The following is a 23,943-nucleotide window of genomic DNA, read 5'->3' as shown; positions in this document are numbered from 1 at the left end:
TGTACGGCTGCTGTGTGGCCTGACGTAATTGAACGAGCCATGCACGTGAATGAGAAGTCACAGCCTCAGGAGCTCTGGCTATTGCCTGCGGAGCTTAAAATTATCTTTTAGACAAGCTGCAAAACTTGTGACTTCCGTTTTCAAGCTCCAGTTACTCGCGCTCCGCTTTGTGTGACCCCTGTCGTTTCAGTACAAGCTCCCGGCCTGCTGTCGCTTTCGGCGCCGTGCAACAGTGGTGTACTTAAAGGGAGAACCACACGTCGACTCAACTTACTCCTTTGTAGTACCTCTCTTTGTCTGTGTATTTCTCGTCTAGTCACGCCATCGCATTAAACAAGAATTCGTGTCATAAATCCTTGTTGTGCAAAAGTCCGGGTGGTCCTTCGTGTTAACAGCATTGGAGTCACGCCTTCTTCCCTCTCGTTTACGCGAGCTTCCGTAGAATTTTTTTTCTTTTTTTTTCTCGCGATGAGAAAAACCTCTAGCGTTGCATTGACTCCTGAAAACCTGTTGCTGTCCGCTTACTGGTCTTCGAGATACGGTGTGGTCACAATTTAGAACATATTTCCGTATTGTTGCGAAGCCGGTCGTAGGAAGGTCGCGTGCCTCCTATGTGGCAGTAATGCACAGCGTTCTTGACTCGGCACTTACAGACACCTCGTTGTTCGCTTACTGGCATCTTTTGTAGTAAGGAAATTATCGGTCATGACAGATCTGGGTGCAGAAAGGGAAAACAGCAGGAAATGCATGACAAATACGTTCATGTAAACAGCATGAACAGAAAAAAAAGCCAGTCACCAAGAACATTCAAAACAAACACGTATCACATCAAGGCTAGGGGGTAATTAGCACACATAGCAAATAAAAATAAACTTGTCATTAATATAAATAACGAAAAGAAGTGGACCGAAGACTTATCCCTGAGGAACAACATAGAGAACAGATGCGAATATTGAATTTGAGTTGTTTATATGAACATATTGCTGGCGGCGTTCTATTAGGTACGTATCAATTAAGCCACTGCAAAATTTGTCGGTTGTCTAGAACGGCATCAAGCCTTTACGTTCGCATGTGATGCCTTCTCAAAACATCTAATTCGAGTTGGGCTATATTAGTTCATTCGTGGTGTGAACTGGTTGTGTAATAGTTGATAAGCCATGCCTGAAGTCATGTCGAGCTCTTGAAAAGAAGATAATGTTCACTGAAACAGACGATGTATATGCTCAAGAAGAGTTTCATGACTTTGTTGCGCTTGCACTACAAAGAGACTGTTCTGTAGGTGTTTATACTATGCTTATCACGATAATTGCATACTAGCACTACGATGGGTATTTTTCAGTCTAATGGTGTTTCCACTAATTCCTCAAACTTTCGCTATATATGATGTAAAGATACCTTGCACACCATTCCGCGTACCTATAAAGAAACATGTTAGGGATGTCGTCCAGACTAACTGATTTCTTGCTGGTTTGTTCAAGTAGAACTGAAAAGATGTGCTTTTCGTCTCCGATAAATGTTTGGAATATCAAGGCTAGTAATCTGGCAGCATGCAGCCTGAGTGCTGCGTAGAAAATTAAAGGGCATATGAAAAGTATATATCGAACGCATTCGCTATGCAGCTGCAATCGCAGGTTAAACTAAGTTAAAATACAGTCTGGGGTTTTACGTGCCAAAACCACTATCTGATTAGGAGGCAAGCCGCAGTAGTTGACTGTGGTTTAATTTTGATCATCCGGGATTCTTTAACGTGTACCCAAATCTAAGTACACGAGCGTTGTTTTTTTTTTTTTTTTTTGCATTTCGCCCCCATTGAAATGCAGGAACTGCGGCCAGGATATAGAACCCATGACCTCGACCTCAGTAGCACGATGGCGCTATCACAAGCGGTGATGTCATCGAGCTTCCGTATGCTAGCAGGGCCTTTTTCCAAGTTAGGTGCAACCAGAATCCTCTAAGGTCATATGTCACGTTGGACACTAGCAAACAAGCTCTATGAATATGGATTTCGTGGATTCGGCTAGAGGCTGCCATTTAATAGCGGCTTGCACTGCTGTTGGCGTCGAAAGAGAAGTCCTCCTGAAAAAATATATAGCCTGCTTGGTCTGCCATGAACCAAGCATATTGAGTGTCTGCATATACCAGCGTACGTAACAGTGTACAATTTATCCCTACCTTGATGGTTCTAAGTTTATTGCCTCCTTTTCTTCACAGGCGCGCGCGCAGACAGGTGCGGTGGACAGGGTTCATTACAGGGAAGCGCTGGTTGACAATTATCTCCTGGGAAGGGATTCATGGCGTCAGCGAAAATGCAGAAGACATGGTCCGTGCTACCTTGCACGTGCCTCAAAGAAAGGGGTTCTAAGTAATATATGGCTCGAAAATGCTGTAGTGCGTGTTTTTGTGTGTTTGTGCGTGCACGTGACTTTCTCTGTGCGTGTGACACGCTCGATAAATGTCAAACTCTTAATCTTGTATGAATGGTCTTACTGGTGGTTATCGCAAATGGAAGAGGTTCCTAGTCCTTTTTGTCACCACACTGCATATGCTGACTTATAATTGCGACATAAAGAGAGGTGCTTGAAGCATGTAGTTAGAGAGAATAATTATGTAATTCCACAAGGCCCCCTGTTCCGGACTTGGCAAGAATCATCAGGTGTCACCCAACACTTGTTGGACGTGCAACACGAGTGCCCATAGAAGTTTTTCTGGTGCTCTGGGGGGGGGGGGGGGGGAGCTAGTGCTCAAGGGATTGGGGATGTGTGGACGGGTGTATTTCTGAGAGGCTTTGCGGTAGTGCTTCTTGTTCGTGTGGCCAGAACCAGACAGTATGCTTGAAGGAAGGGTATATTACTAGAAGTGAGAGCAACCGGGATGGTAGTTGTTTAGACGGCAGCTGGTAAGAAAAGCTCAAGGGCTCAGACGGAAGCTTGCTTGCTTGCTTGCTTACTATACGGCGCGTGGCCACTACGGAGAATTGGCCAGGCACACGGCGGTTAAACGGATGGGCGAAGATAAAACTTCAGAGAAAAAAGTAGGGTGAAGTTGAAATTGTACAAGAAATAAAAGTAGACAAACTCATCTTAGAGACATTTTTTTTCCTTAGAGGAAAACGTGTGCTTTTGAATGGATAGAAACTTGGGAAGTAATTAATTGTATTCAATTTTAAATTGCGATTTTGTGAAATATCAATTAATAAATCAGTAAGTAAACCAGGTATTATCCTTGTGTCACAAAGTAATTCACAGACGGCCATGCATACGTTCCTGTGGCTAAAACCCAATTCCATGGTGTAGCGGCTGCCTGTTCCTAACGTCTTCTTTTTCTCTGCCTGCACTGACTGGCGGCCGCGTTTATTTAACTTCCTTGAAGAACAGCTCCTACTGCTTCCATATTTAACTTCATTTTTTTTCTACAGCATGTCGGAGTCCAACCGATGTAAGGAGAATAGGAACCTCCGCACAGCTACTGACCGCTCACGGTATCCACCAGCTTGGTCGCGGCGCCACAATCGCTCGAGAACGAAATCAAGACCGTCGCGAGCACGAGACGGAAAGAAGAAGAAAAAGCAAGAAGTCAACGCTGCTGTGCTCGTTTTCGAGACCCGACAGTCCGGGATGCGTCGGTTCTTGCATCATATCCTCTCGTTCGGCTCCCGTTCGTCCCACGGCCATTCCGAAGCCCAGGAACCTGAGGAAGGGGACCGGCACGCCTCTGTGTCCGACCTGACGACTACCACCGTGGGCCCTTCGACGCACCCGCCGTCGCTCAGCGCCTCGATCATGGGCTTCGCCATTGATCTGTACCGTCAGCTGGTGGTGCACAACGGAGCCACAGGCAGCAACGGAGCCAACGCCGGCGGCAAGAGCGCCGGGACGCCGGGCAACGTGGTCTTCTCGCCGTTCGCGGTGGCCGCCGCTCTGTCCATGACGTTGGCCGGCGCCCGCTGCGACACGGCCAGGGTGAGTGCGCATTCCGAATGCGGCGAGTTTAACGCAGTGTATGTTCCGTTTCGTTTAGGGTGAAATTCCGGAACGAATTTCTCCCGACACTCGCCTCCTATTGGCGCTCGGAAGTCAAGTGACAAACTGCCGGGAAAAACTGCCTGCAGGTGTGCACGAAAGCCTGCGAGTGTGCCCTAACATAACTAACATATACTCAACCCAACCTAACCTAACCTAACCAGCCCTAACCTTCCGAGAGCCAATAGGAGGTGAGTGCCGGCAGAAATTCGTTTCAGAAATGCTCCCGGCTGCCGCCGCCAAAGATATTAAGGCGAAAGCCTTAGATGTCTCATTGTTCAGTCGACCTTTAAAGTCCTTGAATGAAAACGCGGTGACTACACGAAAGGTACAAAAAGGCACAGGGTCACACAGACGCGTTCGTCGTCGTCGTCTTCCACAGCTGGCTCCGATGCCGCTCAGCGTTCCGGTACTGCCCCTCGCGCTCGTGCCACTGCTCGCGCGTTCGTTGTTCGAGTGCCCGAATTAACTCTATCTTAATTAAGGCAACGTGAATTAAAAAGATAATTCAGCCACTAGAACCCACGACCTTCGGTGGGAGTCGAACCCTCGAGCTTATGTGGGATTCGAACACACGACCTTTGGTATAAAGGTGAAGTTAATTAAGGCGCAGTTAATTAAGGTAGTGTCAATTAAGGCACTCGGATCCATGGCCTTTGGCGGGAGAAAACAAGTAATAAGGCAATGCATTCGAATGAGAATGTCAAGTGATTTAATGAATGTCTCGTGAGCGCGCAGGCTTTCACCTTCATCCTCTTTGGCGTATGCTAAAGTTAAACTGGATACCAAGAGAAGGGAAGCGCAGTCGAGGTCGGCAGAAAACCAGATGGGATGATGAAGTTAGGAAATTTGCAGGCGCAAGTTGGAATACGCTAGCGCAAGACAGGGGTAATTGGAGATCGCAGGGAGAGGCCTTCGTCCTGCAGTGGACATAAAATATAGGCTGATGATGATGCTGATGAAAGTTAAACTGTTAATTTTGTAACCTTATAGGGGGGGGGGGGGTGAGGGCGAAGGCATAACAAGGCAATATTTTATACCTGCTGAACAAAATGTCTTCCAAATTTCCTAAATATAGGGAAGACGGGATAATTAGGCGATTCCTTCAGAATTGCCTTTGCATACATTTTAAGATGACTCGAGGTAGTAGTATTAGGCACGCAACTATGAACATGAAAGAATTACATTTTATCACGAAGAAATAGACGATTCATCCTAAGTGAAGACTTGAAGCCCACAATTAGAGTAGTTCATGACTCGTTTATTGATATGCAGAAAGCGGGCGGTACTAATTTCTGCAGCGTAATGAAATCCGCCGAAAGAGACCACGGCTAGATGACGACGCTCGGTCCATGCTCACTCGACGGTATGACGTGATCAGTCCAAATTCCTTATTCAATTCGTTTTTGTACGTCAACGAATTGTAAAACGCACGTGGAGAAGTATACTAAACGCTTTTTAATTGTGATCGGAATTGCTGACATAGCTGTTCAACTTAAAACGGCTGTATCTTGTTCTGATGTCTCGTTTTGCTTCATTTGCTGCTAATTGATAAGCGCCTTTGTTAGGTGAGTAGGCACTTCAGCAGCTTCGCGTTCTAACCATGCATGTATGTCTATATATCAAGGCTTCAGCGGCTTATGTGGCCTATACACCCCTAATCGTGAGTGTGCAATGTACGCTTCGCACAGGTTGTCGCAGTAAAAGTTGACTTCGAATTCCGCTAACTCCAGGAGCTGGAGGTGGCGCTGCACACCCGCGACGACGAGCAGATCCACAACCAGTTCGCGGCGCACTTGACGCAAATCACGAGCCGCGCGCTGAAGGTCGTGTTCGAGGTGAACAATCGCATGTACAGCGACCTGCGCTACCCGGTCATCGAGGGCTACCGAGCTTTCCTGCACGACACGTATGGCGAGGACGCCGTGCGCACCGTGGACTTCTCCTTCCGCCACGGCGAGGTTCGCGCCGAGGCCAACGACTGCGTGGCCCGCGCCACCGCCAACACAGTGCGCGACGTCGTCGGCTCGGACAGCGTCGGCCCCAAGACGGAACTGGCGCTGGTCAGCGTGGCGTATTTCTGCGGTGCCTGGGAGTCGCCGTTCCAGGTGCACATGATCGTCATCGTTGTCACCGCCATCACAAGCGGTAGCCATTAGTGCTCGCGAATACGCCTTAGGGACGCATCCAGAAGCATTAACTCGTATGGCAGCATGATGCAAAGATGTGCTTAACCACAAGGTGCAAGAAACGCTCTTGGACGCATTAAGGAGAACTATACTCGGGTGGTCACGTGTTACAAAGATTTGCTTACCCACAAGGCGCAAGAAACGTTCTTGGATGCTTTCGAGAGAACTAGGCTCCGGTGGTAATGTGTTGTAAAGTTGTAGTTAAAGCACAAGGCGCAAGAAATATTCTTGGACGCATTCGGGAGCACGAACACGGGTGGTAACGTGTTGGGGTTGTAACGTTTTGTACAGATGTGCTTAACCACAAGGCGCAAGAAATTAACGTTCTTGACCCGCACGATCTTTCTCTTAAAAAAAGTATATAATACACAATATAATACACAATAATATTTGTGACGAATATGCAATTATACACGTCGTTATGGCAGCAAATAAATGAGAGAAAAAAATGCTGGCTCTCCCGTAATCGAAAGTAGATGTAAGTAAGAAATGGCTATACCATATGGCGTATTTTTCTGTCTGTGGTGTTGCCGCCTTAAACCGCTTTTCTTCTTCCAACAGTGCAGCTCGCTCAACGTCTGTCGCCCTACTTTTTCTTCTTGTCGCTGATCGCTCACGACTCACGGATCGCTGATGTTCAAAAGAGCACAGACAACCTAACCTCTCTATCTGCCTTTTGAACGTTGCTATTGGAAATGACAAATAAAACTTAAGCGTACTAGAAGTTACAGCTTAATTGACTGATATTGTGAACAAACACTAGGAAGAAATCGGAAGCAATATTTTTTGTAACTTGTTTGGGAATTGTATCTGGCATATGTAATGCGGTCCTGTCCAAAGAGTTGGGGGCGAGAGACCGTATTTTCTTAACTTTTGACTGGTTTCCCGGATGATCTCGTTTTGTTCTCGCAACGATGCGCACGGATTTTCTCGTTTGAGTACCCGGATGTTCTCGCTTGAGTGCCCGGATAACGGCTCTGACTTTTGGCACAAGGTCGCTTGAGGGTCACTGACAACGGGAGCTAAAAGCATTTCACGCTTAAAAATTCAAGGGACACTTAGTTATCCTTACGTGAATGGATGCGAAAGCATTGCGACCACCGCGCGATGTCTATGCTTTTTCAGTCATTGAGTAACTACATGACCGAAACGTTTTTATGTATGGTGTAATTGCGACAACCAACGGTGTTCGTCACAAGGTGCGCAACACGCAATGTCGTGGGTTCGACTCCCATCAGAGGTCGAGGGTTTGAATCCCTACCAGAGGTCGTTGGTTCGAGTGCCTTAATTACATATTTGTTAACTGTGTCTTAATTGACATCGCTTTAATTAACACCAAAGGTCGTGGGTTCGATTGCCGTATGAACTCTACCTTAATTATCCCTGTCCTAATTAACTACGTCTTCATTAACTTTGCCCAGACATAATTGACGTCATCAACTGCCTCGATTGGCTCACTTAGGCTCACTTTATGGGCCATCGTGGTCACGCCAACGGCCCGATTTTCCGCCTCTTGAGCCATATAATGCTTTCGCATTAATATGTTGTAACTTTCAATGTCTGCTCCTTTATTTCATCCAGAAAACTAAAAACTAAATAACTGAATTAAATTGGATGGAAATGAAAAAAGTTGTCGCAGTTTCACCTGAAAGGCGAAGCATCAATTGCGATAGCAAATTTGGAGAGAGCTATACGGAGTAATGATATTAGCTTTATCAGCTGTATAAACTTGGACATGCAGCAGAACCGGCAACGCGCAGAACTGTTGCCGACGCCGTCGGCGTTTTGCCCGCGTTCGCTCAAAATGCCTGCGGCGTTGGTGACTGTTGCCGGAGCCTCTGATATAAATAGGCACTTGGTGCCGCAGCTAAACGTCGCCTCCCCCCCCCCCCCCCCCGCGACCTTTCGTGCGTGAGAAGAAGGCGCGTTTGCTCTACATAAAATGTCACAGTTTCGCCCTAAGGGCGAAGCAATGAATGCGATAGCAACACAGCAATGTCATACGAAGTAAGGTGAGCGGCTTTGGTAGCAACAACACGCAGAACTGTTGTCGACGCCATCGGCGTTTTGCCCGCGTTCGCTCAAAATGCGTGCGGCGTTGGTGACTGTTGCCGGAGCCTCTGATATAAATAGGCACTGCGTGCCGCAGCTAAACGTCGCCTCCCTTCCCTCCCCCTCCCCCACGGCCTCTCGCTCGTTGGAAGAAGGCGCGTTTGCTCTACATATATGGTGATTGTAAAGGAGAAAAGAGACGCCTACTTCTGCAGCCCTTAAGCGAGCACGGCGCAGAACGCGCGTTTGTTCTCCGCCGTGCGTTCACTCCCCGTGAAAGACGCGCCCCTCGCGCCCTTTCACTCGCACATACAGCGTTCGGCGCGCGGCGACGATTTCATCTCCAAATGACGTCATACGGAACCTCACGGCGACGGCGACGGCGACGGCGACGCCGACGGCAGAAATCTGCTTTTGAGTGTCCATATAATTGCTATCGCAATAATATGGTGATTGTAAATGAGGAAAGAGACGCCTACTTCTGCAGCCCTTAAGGAAGCACGGCGCAGGACGCGCGTTTGTTCTCCGCCGTGCGTTCACTCCCCGTGAAAGAGCGCGTCCCTCCCGCCCTTTCACTCGCACATACAGCGTTCGGCGGCGCGCGGCGACGATTTCATCTCCATTGACGTCATACGGAACCTCACGGCGACGGCGACGGCAACGGCGACGGCGACGCCGACGGCAGAAATCTGCTTTTGAGTGTCCATATAATGGCTATCGCAATAATAGCAGCGCGAAAAGTGTCACGTACTTTTATTGAACATGCCGTCGCAAAAGGTCGCCCCCCCCCCCCCCCCGAGGCTATTGCTGTAGAACATCAAAACCTTTTCCAATATTTTGGAATACAAATGCTATATGCTATAGCATGTTTCCGCTATGCCAATGCTCAATTCCCGTCGATGATCAATGCTCCCTCTATTCAACTGTTTGCAGCCAGCCTTCACAGGACCCGACGAGTTTCACGTAGACGCTCACACGGTGGTTCGTGTCAACATGATGAACCAGATGCAGCCGTTCGGCATAGCCCACAGCGAGCAGTTGCAGGCGACGGCGCTCGAGATGCCGCATCTGGGCGGGAAGACCTGCATGGTCATCATCCTTCCAGACCAGATGGACGGCCTGCCGGCGCTGGAGCAGAACTTGACCACTCGGAACCTGTCGGACCTACTGAACAAAGTCCTCGTCAGGCCGAACGTAATGCTGAAGCTGCCAAAGTTTGTGGTGCAGCTCAGCTGCAAATTGCGTGAACCTCTCAAGGCCATGGGGGTCCGCGAGTTGTTCACAACGCGGGCCAACCTGTCCGGGATCTTCGAGATAGGAAGTCCCACTCTCGCGGACGTCTTCCACGGTGCCTTCCTGGAGGTTAACGAGGAAGGCGCCGAGTCTACGGCGCCTTCTGTAGAAGCGATCGTCGGTGGCGGTCCGGGACTCGGTGAAATCACGCGCATCACCGTGAACCGGCCTTTCATATTTCTCATCAAGCCCCGGCATGGCAACATCATATTCATAATGGGCTCTGTGCGAAGGCCTTGAGTCCTGCGTGCTCATTGGGCAACGCGCGCGGTGCAGACTTCTTCCGCACGACGGACAGGCCAAGTGTGATATTCAGTAAAGATAACTGGCGTCAGAGGCGCCACTTAACAAATCGAAATGCAAGTTTGTACACAAACGTAAGTCGCTGACTATAGAACGAAACAATTTGCCGCTCGTCACGAGAGCCCAAATCTCGTTTACAGTTGCGCCGCGATACTCACGGAATGCGAATGTGTTTGCAAACGTTCCTATTCGCATGTTGAATCCACTGTGCTAGCAGAAGTACTTGTAGGCAAACCATGGCTAATTGGTAATGGTAGTTCGATGTCGCCGGAATGCGGTGATGCGGCTCTTGGTGATGGCTGCTGGCTAGGCGACTCGATGGCGGCTGCAAGTGAGTTGTTCTGTTCGTTATTTTCGTAGTCCTATATGCTTCGCTCCGCTAGGCAAACATAGGGGAATATCCGTGGGTTCCTTGTTTTGCTAAGCGGATGTTAAAAGTCTAGCGGCGCGGACCATACAGGGTGAGGGTGTAGGTTTTGCTCTCGTTAGGCATTACCCTTCGCACTATCCCTCAAAAAAGCGGATCAATTTAAATGCCAAAGATATCCTTGCTCCTCATCGCGGAGTCCGCAGAAAATTCCCGCCGCCTCACCCACAACTTAGCGGGGAAGAGGCCGCCGATTGGCGCAAAATACAGACCGGGGTATTCCCCCATCTAGAAATGCTAATCGTCATGTATCCCACTCGCTATAGGGCCAACTGCCCTTGGTGCGGTGGCATACCCACCCTAATAATGCAACCTGGGAGTGCACTAAGCGCACTCATAGGCCACATAACGAACACAGTGGAGCAGTGGGAAGCACAGCTCACCCGTTCCGACTTGGCGGGATAAAAGTCCTTAATTAGTCCGGTCAGGCAGGCGGCTCCGACCAACCTTTCTTAAAATATTTTCCTGTCAAAGTTTATATATAGAGGCATTTTCCGAACACGAAGCAGCAGTCGTCAGACGGCTCTATCTTAATCGTTGTAGATGTCAGTGATGGTGGAGTAAAGCAGCGATCATCCAAACTTACCCCATCCGCCATGTGGCAGGGTAAGTAGGTGGCATGTCTCGACGACGCCACACGCCGTGGCATGAGAAACCAATGTTGAAAAGGAATCGACAATGTCACCGTCAACAATGGGCACATACAACTGCAGCCAGCACATAACTGCCTGTCACAACAAAAATATTACAGACCACACAACGAGGTGTTTGCCGCACACGCTAATCACCAAGGTATTGCAAAAGTTGGGACAGCTGGGCGAGTTGGTCTGGTAAGATGTAAAATCACCAAAGACGAGCATAAAGAAAATAAACAAGCAAATAAACAACAACGTAGGAGTTTTCCACTTTCTCTCACTGATTCTCCTAAATCTAGCCGGAACCCCCCCCCCCCCCCACACACACACACACAGCAGGATGCGTTGCGTTCTGCTAAGGAGTCATCCATACTAGGATCACCAAAGCATCAGTTCGAGTCCTTCAATGGAATTGCCGCTCTATATCCCCCGGTTACGTTGAGCTTGATTATCTAGTACAGAAACTAATTCCGGGTGTTATTTTACTTGAAGAGTGATGGCTTTCATCACATCAAAGATTTACTATTAATAGTTTTCGGGCATTCCGTTTAGATCACCCAGGTAGAGGCGGTGGGCTGCTAGCAGTATTTTCACTAAAAATGTATCATAATTCAACTGTCGCTTCTGAGTATGTGTCTTCAGACTGCGATACTTTAGGATTGGATTTCTAAATGCGTAAGCATTTCTATTGTTACCCAACTAGAAAACTGTCCGATCCTCCTTCCGTTCTCCGCGTAAGACGATCTCTTTCAAGTTCGCAAGCTGTGGAAGAAGACGGCGACGAACGCGCGAGCGGTGGCACGAGCGCGTCTCTCTGACCACGTGACGTGTGCAATCAGGCACGCACTAGGTATACCTTTAGTAAGCCAGAACTGTGGAGCAGCCGCGGTTTCGGATCGGAACGTCACCAGCGCACCTGGCACCGCCACCTGCAGTAGTTTGCTTGCCTCATCAGTTCACGTTGGGCCGCCTTCCTCAGCAGTTCGTGTCGCCGCATGCAGCGCTGTCGCATTTACCGTAATGGCGCCAAGACGACCACAGCCGCTGAGCAGTGCTAGGATTACCAGCGGTGTTGAGTGTGATAACTGAACACCACGTCGTTAGTATACAATGCTTACGCATCATTCAGCTAACGCCCTGAGGAGATTCTACGCAAACTTTTACTGCTTGGTTGCGCTGCGTTTACAGTGCTTAATGCGTACTTCCCGAACGGAGTCAGGAGCACTGATCACCTGGACCCGCTCTCCCGAAATCGTTCGAATACTATGCTCCTGTCAGGGCATTTTAATTCTCACCGCACTTCTTGGGCAAAGAAAATGAGAGTTTGTAGAAAGCAGTTGTGGAATGGGGGTGCATGACGACAATTTCCAATGCCACGATTCAGGTCGAATTGCTTTTCAACCTGGGCGATTCTCATCTGCATTAGACCTGACTTTCTCTTCTGCTCAGATGTCTATTTCATCTTCGGACATCTTTGGCAATGGAATAAGTATAGCGGTCACTTCCCAATTGCATTTGAATTTATTCTTTCACGCCAGGCTCCTACCGCACGGCAAGGACGGCTCGCTAATTAGAAAGTTTATAAATCGGCTATAAGTTCACGGTTATCATCGTTGACCACTAGTGACAAGCACTGGAGGACTGGTTCAGTGGTATCGCTTTTAAATTCACACTTCATAGCCTTAGTTGCTTTTGCGCCATAAAACCTTACATAACTAACTAGCTTTAAATTCTGTTATTCAGCCCGCGGAGATTGCGGTTATGTCTGGCAGCTCACTGTCAAATTCGTCTTGGAGGAATGAAGCGTGCACACGTGATTAGTCTCCAATATAATTATCCACCAAAAATTGTATGTGCTATAAATTATATGCAAATGCGTTTAAACGAACTGTGACATTAGCTAAAAATGAACACAAAGACGGACTACATTCATTTCTGACAAAACAAGGTCCGCGCTTTTAAGGTTTTTACGGGGCAAACAATCTTTTCAACAGTCCGTGTGGTCACGTTCTGCTGTTCTATTCCCCCAAAAAGCAGCTATGTTATCGTGAAGGAACTTGAAGATCGTTTCTCTTCGCAATGTCATAGACCTAGCAGGTGTAAAAGTCCGACATCAGAATTTATAGAAGTTACCATGACGGAATTCCACAATCAACTTTTGAATTTAGTCAGCTGCTCACAACAAAGTACATGGATTCCATACTCATAGAACATTGTAAAAATTGTGTTTTTACTTAGAAATCATAACTTCGGATATATCTTGGATAACATTCGGCCAATTTCTTTTACGTCTAATCCAGTCAAATAATAGAAGTAATCCACGTCAGGCTGAATTTTCTTCCCATGGTATTCTGTGCTCGAGACACATAATATTTAGGCCTGAATGTTCAATATGGTCGGCTCACGCTGATTTAGAGGCCTGCATTCGACGCGCAGGACTTTCAGGAGATGTCTCAGCCTTAGTAAATTAAGATCTTTCATAAGCTGATGACTATGTCAAACACGAACTTTTAATTTCAAGATTAGCAAGCTGTGCTGTTCCAGACTATATAAAGGACTGGATACAAGGATTCCTTTCTGGTAGACAGTTCTGTTTCTAGGGATGGGTTGTTATCGCGTACGTATAAACAGACGGGAAGCATACCACAGGGTTGAGTTCCTTTTCAATGTTGTTTAATGTTTTGTTATCTTCTGTCCCAGTTCATCAAGTTCTTCAACTCTATCTCCATGCCTATGACATTACATTTTTCTCTTCATCGTGAGACATCGATCATCATCATCAGCGAATTTTTTTAATGTCCACTGCAGGACGAGGGCCTCTCCCTGCGATCTCCAATTACCCGTGTCCTGCGCTAGCGTATTCCAATTTGCGCCTGCAAATTTTCTAACTTCATCGTCCCATCTGGTTTTCTGCCGAGTCGGAGTCATGAGGGAGGTAGTGGCCGAATACTGCACCAGGGAGGCCAATTCCTGTTCTGGTGAGGGAGTGAATTTGATGAAGCTTAGTGGGCCTTCCTAGTTTGGTTGCACCTGAGCTAGTATAGCCCCACTAGCTCGCGGCACTATATTTTTTTTTCTTGCCGGTGTCCGGCACGACTCCATGCCCGAAAATGTGGTGGACTGGAGCAGGATTCGAACTTACGACCTTTAGATTTGAGGCCGGGTATTCTACCTCTGCTCCACGCCACCGCGTGAGACATCAATACGTTATACCAAATTTTACAATCATACTTGTTTGAACTCGATTCCTGACTGGACGGACTGTCTTTTTCTGTTAACGTCAATAAACGCTCGTTACTCGTGTTTCCATTGTTAAATCCCGTTTTTATTTCTCTTCGTTATCGAAATGAGCCGATACCGCAAGTTGCAGCATAGAAGTACTGTATGGATAAGATATGACGTTAAGCTAAACTCCCAGCAGCTGATCGATGCAAATGCTACAGATAGTAAAGGAGATAGTAACTCCACCTTGCAGTCCGTTTTCATCACTTCTCCGGATTCCATTTTTTGGAGGATGTTGGCGGCGTTATCGTCAGCCTCAACTTGTTTTTGTTCAGGCGCTGTTATCAAAACTTCAAGTTTGTCTACCATGCCCGATTGGTTAAAAAAATTGCTTCCGATTTCTTCCTAGTGTTTGTTCACAATATCAGTCAAGCTCTAACTTCTAGTGCGCTGAAGTTTTATTTGTCATTTCCAATGGCAACGTTCAAAAGCAAGATAGACAGGTTGCCTGTGCTCTTTTGAACGCCAGTGATCCGTGAGTCGTGATCGGTCAGCGACAAGAAATAAAGCGCTGGGATGAACTACACACAAGAACACATGAAACGCAAGCATTCGCAAATATTCGAAGTCATTAATTTTTTGTTGGTGAATGCCTATTAAGCGGTCACTTGAACCAGGATGCACGAAAGAGCAATCAAAACAAATCTGGTTGTAAACTGTTAGCGTGTTTGTCCACCACTGATTTGTTATTTAAAGGTCCGGCTGTGTGACCCGTGAAGGGCGGGAGCCAGTGAAAACTTGTAATGCACGCGCTGGGGTACGCCACCGGCTTTGTATCCTAGCAGACGACGCGCGAGCCATGAAGAAAGACGCGACTGCAGCGCCGTTAGTTCCCGTGCGCACCGTTCCGGCCGCGCCGGAGACAGGGCGCGTATGAGAAGATGCGAAACTGCGTTGGGAGCCACTGGATCTGCTTGTATGCACGTTTAGTGACGGCGCGTAGTTTGTTATGGCTTTGAAACCTAAATTCAGTACGTTCTGGACGGTTTAGTATAAAGATTATCATGCGTGCACGTCAGTCGAATTCACAGTAACATCGTGGCTGGTTTATTTTAGCCAGTAACTCGTAATTTTTGTTTTTGATTCGCTTTCTACCGGCTCCACGTTGTAGGTCAGTTATGATGCCGCTAGGTCGACGAATGTGCTTGTTATCGCTTCTCGGCCTTTTGGCTAAGATCAAGTTTGTAGTTTCTGTTCTTATCAGCTTAGTATCTGATACGGCCCTATGATGGGCCTTTCGATATTAAATGAATTTTTGTGACGCGGCGCCGAGTGCGGGGCTTGCCCCACCGGCACCACGGGTCGTCCCGGCATTGCACTGCCGCCGGGTTCGGCCCTCTTGTGAAATCCAAAATCAGAATTTTACCCTACGTATGACATCGATTAACAGTTTCGCCCGAAATGCGAAGCATCAATTGCGATAGCAAATTAGTAGAGGGCTATCCGGAGTAGGGATAGTAGTTTTATCGGCTGCGTAAACTTGGACACCTGCTAGGTGTCAGCGCGCACAAGCAAACATGCATAGATCACACTGAATGACCACGGGCAACGGCTGTCAAAACGCTGGCAGCAAGCGCAGCCGCTGCAGCGGGCGAAGGTTCGCGCGGTCTATCGCTTCAACGGAAACTGAGCGGCGAATGCACAGCGCATACAAAGGTCAGAGCCGTGCGGATATAAGAGACGGTGCGGGCGACCGCCACAGCTGGTCAAAGTACGAGCGCGGTTGTTGGCTGAGTAGAAGCTGCGCCCCCCCCCCCCCCCGCTCCCTCCTGCGCTGCCTTCCCGCTTTCGCGTGGGAGATTGAGTGGCAGGTTCCCCTTGCGCCCGGTTGAAAGATACGCATTTGGTGCCGGAGCACAGCGTCGCCCCGCCTCCCTCCCATACCCCCACGGGCTTTCGCGCTACGGTCGCGTTTGCTTTCCGCCGTGCGTTCGCTCTCCGTGATAGCTCGCGTCCCCCGCACGCTTTCGCTCGCGCATACGGCACGCGGCGACGATTTTATCGCCCTTGGACTTTATACGGAACCTCACGGCGACGCCGACGGCAGAAATCCGGTTGAAGTGTCCATATGATTGCTATCGCAATAAAAACAAATTCGTTCAAGGTTAAATTGGTTTTCCATTATATTTTTCCAAAACTTCTTCCAGCGCGCATACTGGAAGGTCTCCTCAAAGATCATCTTGATCAATTTTCTTCTCACTTCGTTATTTTTACGGATGCACACTAAGTTTAGGGAAAACCAGAGTTGGTATCGTTTACACTTAGCTCTAGTGGTTTTTTGCTCTGCTTCTCGCTGATTACACTGCAATATTTCTTGCAGAATTGCCGGCAATTATCCTGATCACCAGAAAATTAAGTCCACAGAAATCTACAGTAATAATTGTTACAGATGGTCTTTCGGTATGTACACATTTAACTTCTAATAAGCGGTCGCACCTGCTGAATATATTTTTGACACTTGTCCCGAACTGTTTTACTGAACACCGCTTTGTGAAAGTCCCCGGACATAGTTTAATCTTTTTTAATGAATCCGCTGACTCCCTCGCATCGTCGTTACTAAATGGTCTGGTCTTAAATGTTCTTTCCGATTTGTCTTTTATACCAGGAGCTAGATTTGAACACCTTTTATTTCTAAATTTAATAATCATCCCAACTTTCGGCTGGTGATTTTCTACATCTAAACTTTCCGTGGAACACGAGCAAATGCCTTTCTCGACAATGCGAGGTGACGCTATCAAGCTTCCGTTGTAGAGTTCCCCGCATAAGTTTTTACCATCACAGATCTGGTTTACCTATAAGTAACCTCTGCTCTTTTTGTAGCGAACCAGAGACTATTGCCCATATCTTTCTTTCTTGCCGCGACTTTTCCTCCCTCAGCAGAATGTTTCTCATATTTCTGACTGGTAATCTGGGTTTAACACTTACAACACCAAACATATTATCCTTTGGTGCCTATCAATTAGGCGACAAGCCACGGGTCTATTATTACTGCTCTGCACAAGTTCATTGAAGCGTCCACGTGATTACGCTGATAGGGCACCAACCGTGGTGCGCTGTATTGCTTTTTCCGCGGCGGCCGCATTTCGATGGAGGCGAAATGCAACTCGAAAAGAACGCCAGGTGATCAAAATTAATCCGGAGCCTTCCACTACGGTATTGCCTCATAATCAGAACTGGTTTGGGCACGTAAAACCCCAGAAACAAGAAGAAGAAGCTTTATTCGTTTTGTTTTTCTACGACAAAGCACTGCCCCCCCCCTGGACACCTGCGTAACGTGATATACCCGGACACGAGGGACTAGAGGGGAACGAAGTGGCCCACGCCGCTGCCCTTGAGCGCGTCAGCCGGGCTCCCCTCGCCCCATATCCCGCGGTTACGTTGAGCTTGATTATCTAGTACAGAAACTAATTCCGGGTGTTATTTTACTTGAAGAGTAATGGCTTTCGTCACATCAAAGATTTACTATTCATTGTTTTCGAACATTCCGTTTAGATCACCCAGGTAGAGGCGGTGGGCTGCTATAGCATTAGTTTCACTAAAAATGTATCATAATTCAACTGTCGCTTCTGAGTATGTGTCTTCAGACTGCGATACTTTAGGATTGGATTTCTAAATGCGTAAGCATGTTACCCAACTAGAAAACTGTCCGATCCTCCTTCCGTCCTCCGCGTAAGACGATCTCTTTCAAGTTCGCAAGCTGTGGAAGAAGACGACGACGAACGCGCGAGCGGTGGCACGAGCGCGTCTCTCTGACCACGTGACGTGTGCAATCAGGCACGCACTAGGTACACCTTTAGTAAGCCAGAACTGTGGAGCAGCCGTGGCTTCGGATCGGAACGTCACCAGCGCACCTGGCACCGCCACCTGCAGTAGTTTGCTTGCCTCATCAGTTCACGTTGGGCCGCCTTCCGCAGCAGTTCGCGTCGCCACAGCACTTACCGTAATGGCGGCAAAACGACCGCAGCCGCTGAACAGTGCTAGGATTACCAGAAGTGTTGAGTGTGAGCACTCAACACCACGTCGTTACCAGGAAATGCTTACGCATCATTCAGATAACTCTCTGAGGAGGTTCTACGCAATTTTTTACTGCTTGGTTGCGCTGCGTTGACAGTGGTTAATGCGTACTTCCCAAACGTATAGTCAGGAGCACTGGTCACCTGGACTCTCTTTCCCGAAATTGTTCAAATACTATGCTCCTGTCGGGACATTTTAATTCTCACCGCACTTCTTGGGCGACGAAAATGAGAGTTTGTAGAAAGCAGTTGTGGAATGGGGGTGCATGACGACAATTTCCAATGCCACGATTCAGGTCGAATTGCTTTTCAACCTGGGCGATTCTGATCTGCATTAGACCTGACTTTCTCTTCTGCTCAGATGTCTATTTCATCTTCGGACATCTTTGGCAATGGAATAAGTATAGCGGTCACTTCCCAATTGCATTTGAATTTATTCTTTCACGCCAGGCTCCTACCACACGGCAAGGACGGCTCGCTAATTAGAAAGTTTATAAATCGGCTATAAGTTCACGGTTATAATCGTTAACCACTAGTGACAAGCACTGGAGGACTGGTTCAGTGGTATCGCTTTTAAATTCACACTTCATAGCCTTAGTTGCTTTTGCGCCATAAAACCTTACATAACTAACTAGCTTTAAATTCTGTTATTCAGCCCGCGGAGATTGCGGTTATGTCTGGCAGCTCACTGTCAAATTCGTCTTGGAGGAATGAAGCGTGCACACGTGATTAGTCTCCAATATAATTATCCACCAAAAATTATTGTATGTGCTATAAATTATATGCAAATGCGTTTAAACGAACTGTGACATTAGCTAAAAATGAACACAAAGACGGACTACATTCATTTCTGACAAAACAAGGTCCGCGCTTTTAAGGTTTTTACGGGGCAAACAATCTTTTCAACAGTCCGTGTGGTCACGTTCTGCTGTTCTATTCCCCCCAAAATCAGCTATGTTATCGTGAAGGAACTTGAAGATCGTTTCTCTTCGCAATGTCATAGACCTAGCAGGTGTAAAAGTCCGACATCAGAATTTATAGAAGTTACCATGACGGAATTCCACAATCAACTTTTGAATTTAGTCAGCTGCTCACAACAAAGTACATGGATTCCATACTCATAGAACATTGTAAAAATTGTGTTTTTACTTAGAAATCATAACTTCGGATATATCTTGGATAACATTCGGCCAATTTCTTTTACGTCTAATCCAGCCAAATAATGAGAAGTAATCCACGTCAGGCTCAATGAATTTACTTCTCATGGTATTCTGTGCTCGAGACACATAAGATTTAGGCCTGAATGTTCAATATGGTCGGCTGACGCTGATTTAGAGGCCTGCATTCGACGCTGCAGGACTTTCAGGAGATGTCTCAGCCTTAGTAAATTAAGATCTTTCAAAAGCTGATGACTATGTCAAACACGAAATTTTAATTTCAAGATTAGCAAGCTGTGCTGTTCCAGACTATATAATGGACTGGATACAAGGGTTCCTTTCTGGTAGACAGTTCTGTTTCTAGGATGGGTTGTTATCGGGTACGTATAAACAGACGGGAGGCATACCACAGGGATGAGTTCCTTTTCAATGTTGTTTAATGTTTTGTTATCTTCTGTCCCAGTTCATCAGGTTCTTCAACTCTATCTCCATGCCTATGACATTACATTTTCCTCCTCATCGCGAGACATCGATCATCATCATCAGCGAATTTTTTTTAATGTCCACTGCAGGACGAGGGCCTCTCCCTGCGATCTCCAATTACCCCTGTCCTGCGCTAGCGTATTCCAATTTGCGCCTGCAAATTTCCTAGCGTCATCGTCCCATCTGGTTTTCTGCGGAGTCGGAGTCATGAGGGAGGTAGTGGCCGAATACTGCACCAGGGAGGCCAATTCCTGTTCTGGTGAGGGAGTGACTTTGATGCAGCTTAGTGGGCCTTCCTAGTTTGGTTGCACCTGAGCTAGTATAGTCCCACTAGCTCTCGGCACTATATTTTTTTTCTTGCCGGTGTCAGGCACCACTCCATGCCCGAAAATGTGGTGGACTGGAGCAGGATTCGAACTTACGACCTTTAGATTTGAGGCCGGGTATTCTACCACTGCTCCACGCCAACACGTGAGACATCAATACGTTATACCAAATTTTACAATCATACTTGTTTGAACTCGATTCCCGACTGGACGGACTGTCTTTTTTATTAACGTCAATAAACGCTCGTTACTCAGTCAATCAATCAATCAATCAATCAATCAATCATATTATTATACATTAAAACAGTTACAAAGTAATAGTAATACAGAAGGATGTCCCAAAGTAAAAACTGTCAGGGGGACCTCCTGTTAGTACATGCATAAAAATGTAGAGCATACGATTAGCAACTAAGGTAAAAATAGCGGGAAAATACAAATCAACATAACCAAAGTAAATGAATAAAAAAATATCACATCACCTAAGTCTTGCGATAATGGAAAAATGCAAATAAACAACATAGAAGTAATTAATCAATCATCCGGTAGTTGAAGATTACACAGAAAAGAGCAACAACAATTCTACTTTGAAATACGTATGTAATTTCAAACATAGGAATAATTGAATAGGAATATAATGATTACATAACATCAACCGTGCGCAATTCAACACAGCAACAAACTTAATGCATATACAGCCAATTGCCAGATACAGGAACACAAACCGAGAAAAACAATAAAAAGTTGATAAACCATAATGTATGCGGATAAACACACACACACACACACACACACACACACACACACACACACACACACACACACACACACACACACACACACACACACACACACACAAACACACACACACACATATATATATATATATATATATATATATACATATACATACACACATACTCACACACATACACATATATGTATTAGTTACCGTACGTTGTTAGTAAAAACTGTTTTAGAAGCCGACGGAAACAGTGTAGCGAAAGGCTTGATTTAATATTTGACGGCAGAGAATTCCAAAACGAAATTGCAGAAAAGAAGGCTGTCATTTTACCGTAGTTAGTGTTTACTTTTGGAAGCAAGAGGTTATTATTTTCAGAAAACCGTGTGTTATTTGTATTGTAAAGTAGCGTTGGGGGAAGTAGCTCAGTAGGAATGTCACAGTTTCTACTTCTAAACAGTAAAAGACCTAGTTTGAGTTGAAATGTGCAGGTTAATGTTAGAATTTCAAGAGTGCGAAAAATGGGTGGCGCTGATGCGGTGAATGAACTATGGGCAATTATTCGGACTGCCCGGTTCTGAAGGTGATTGAGGGATGTCAGGTGTGTGGGGTATGTGTTGCCCCATGATGAAATACAGTAACTAAGGTGACTGTTAATGAAAGCATAGCAAAGTGATTTTAGAATTTGTTGTTGAAAAAAATGTCGTGTTCGAATGAGCACGCGGATGCCAAAAGCAATCTTCTTAATAAGAGAATTAATGTGAATGTTGTATTTAAGTTGACAATCTAATGTAACACCCAGAAAAGTAATACAATTAGAGGGAGGAATGACGCAGTTGTCGATGTATAGTTCAGGGGTTATTGTAAGCGTTTTTTGGGACGAGTGAAATAACATGAACTTTGTTTTAACAGGGTTTACATTTAGCAAGTTATCCTTACACCAAGAAACAAGATTCGTGACATCGGCGTTTAACTTTCTTAGTAGACTGTTAATGTCTTTATCACTAATGAATATGGTTGTATCATCAGCATAGAGGATGCAGTCAGAAGAATTAAGTGATGATGGTAAGTCATTGATGTAGATAAGGAATAATAGAGGACCCAGAATTGATCCTTGTGGAACGCCCTGGTTAGTTGTTATTGGAGTTGATAAAACACTTCCGTAACTAACAACCTGGGTTCTGTTAGTAAGGTAGCTTTTCAAAAGGGCTAAAGCAGGCAAGGTTTCCATTGTTAAATCCCGTTTTTATTTCTCTTCGTTATCGAAATGAGCCGATACCGCAAGTTGCAGCATAGAAGTACTGTATGCATGGATAAGATATGACGTTAAGCTAAACTGGCAGCAGCTGATCGATGCAAACGCTACAGATAGTAAAGGAGAACATAATGAGGGTTGTTGCGCCGGTTCAGTATTGAAAACACCGGTATGTTTAGAGCTACGTTACTAATTATTTATAAACATTACGTCCGGCCCGTTCTTGAATTCCGCCGTGTTTTCTTTAGGATATGCAGCATGCAAGCTACGACCTTTAATACTATACCGGAAAGGCAAGCTCTGCGTCTGTGTCTCGCGCTGCCCAGTTTTGTGGCTAACAATATGCTTTATCTGGAGGCTGGAATTATTCCATTTGCTACCACATTTAAGCAACTTACTGTCCTGACATTCCTGAATATTTACGATGCATCTCGATCTCCTTGCAGTCCGTTTTCATCACTTCTCCGGGTTCCATCTTTTGGAGGATGTTGGCGGCGTTATCGTCAGCCTCAAGTTGTTTTTGTTCAGGTACTGTTATCAAAACTTCAAGTTTGTCTACCATGCCCGATTGGTGAAAAATATTGCTTCCGATTTCTTTCTAGTATTTGTTCACAATATCAGTCAAGCGCTAACGTCTAGTGCGCTGAAGTTTTATTTGTCATTTCCAATGGCAACGTTCAAAAGCCAGATAGAGAGGTTGCCTGTGCTCTTTTGAACGCCAGCGATCCGTGAGTCGTGATTGGTCAGCGACAAGAAATAAAGCGCTGGGATGAACTACACACAAGAACATATGAAACGCAAGCATTCGCAAATATTCGAAGTCATTAATTTTTGGTTGGTGAACGCCTATTAAGTGGTCACTTGAACCAGGAAGCACGAAAGAGCAATCAAAACAAATCTGGTTGTAAACTGCTAGCATGTTTGTCAACCACTGATTTGTTACTTAAAGGTCCGGCTGTGTGACCCGTGAAGGGCGGGAGCCAGTAGAGACTTGTAATGCGCGCGCTGGGGTACGCCACCGGCTTTGTATCCTAGCAGACGACGCGCGAGCCATGAAGAAAGACGCGACTGCAGCGCCGTTAGTTCCCGTGAGCACCGTTCCGGCCGCGCCGGAGACAAGGCACCGGGCGGCCGTCGTAAGGCGCCGGCGGCGCGCCGGCGATATGCTAGGGTGTAGGGTGCCTCGATGCCAGCGCCGCCGTTCAGGGTGGTGCCATCCTTTGACCGCACCCGCGCTACAGTGTACTACTTCTAGTACACTGTACCCGCGCCGCCGCTTTCTCGCTGCGACGCCATCTTGAGTCACAGCGAGCGGTTGCGAGTGCTTGGTGCCGGTGCTTAGTTCGAGACACAGTGCGCGCGGATGCTTCGCTGACGCTTCTACTTGCTGGACAGTGTTCAGCCGCATGAATGACAAGCTTGTCAAGTGCATCGAGTCGACATGACGGGCTGTTGTGTTCCCAAGTGCACCGGATCGACGCGTAAAGGGCTTCGTTGTTTACGCTTTCCCCGGGACCCAGAGCGAAGGAAGGGATGGGAAGCCCAAGTAAAGCGGTATCACTGGAAGGCAACGGATAGCTCCTACATTTGCGAGGTAAGTGTGAAGAAAGTTTAGACTATCGCATCGTGTTTTTCATTTAAATAAGAAAGTATTATCTGATCCTCGCTCACGTACCTACGTTCGCTCACGAACTAAGCACTGCACCGATGCTGTCTGAGTAGCCTATGGTTTGCGAGCGCGCGTCGCATGGGCTTTTGCCGTTTTGATCA

General features: G+C 46.7%; 1 protein-coding gene and 1 non-coding gene across 5 annotated transcripts in view; both read left to right on the top strand.

Moving 5' to 3' along the window:
- Nucleotides 1-23,943, top strand: part of LOC119457742 (serine protease inhibitor 42Dd) — a 123,280-nt gene that overhangs the window by 79,222 nt on the left and 20,115 nt on the right. For 3 of the 4 annotated variants that reach the window (XM_037719392.2, XM_049670346.1, XM_049670347.1), the window contains one exon: nucleotides 3,416-3,959. In XM_037719392.2, the coding sequence (XP_037575320.1) occupies nucleotides 3,416-3,959 (544 nt within the window). Of the gene's footprint in view, nucleotides 1-3,415; nucleotides 3,960-5,752; nucleotides 6,128-9,193; nucleotides 10,151-23,943 lie in introns of those variants that run through there. The other variant, XM_037719393.2, reaches the window with a different exon arrangement.
- LOC119459825 (U2 spliceosomal RNA) lies at nucleotides 15,351-15,544 on the top strand. The gene has a single exon (XR_005193824.1). It is a non-coding gene; the product is annotated as a U2 spliceosomal RNA (small nuclear RNA).

The sequence above is a fragment of the Dermacentor silvarum genome, chromosome 7 (genome assembly GCF_013339745.2).
Source record: "Dermacentor silvarum isolate Dsil-2018 chromosome 7, BIME_Dsil_1.4, whole genome shotgun sequence".
Lineage (NCBI taxonomy): Eukaryota > Metazoa > Arthropoda > Arachnida > Ixodida > Ixodidae > Dermacentor > Dermacentor silvarum.
This window is presented reverse-complemented; position numbering and strand designations above follow the sequence as displayed.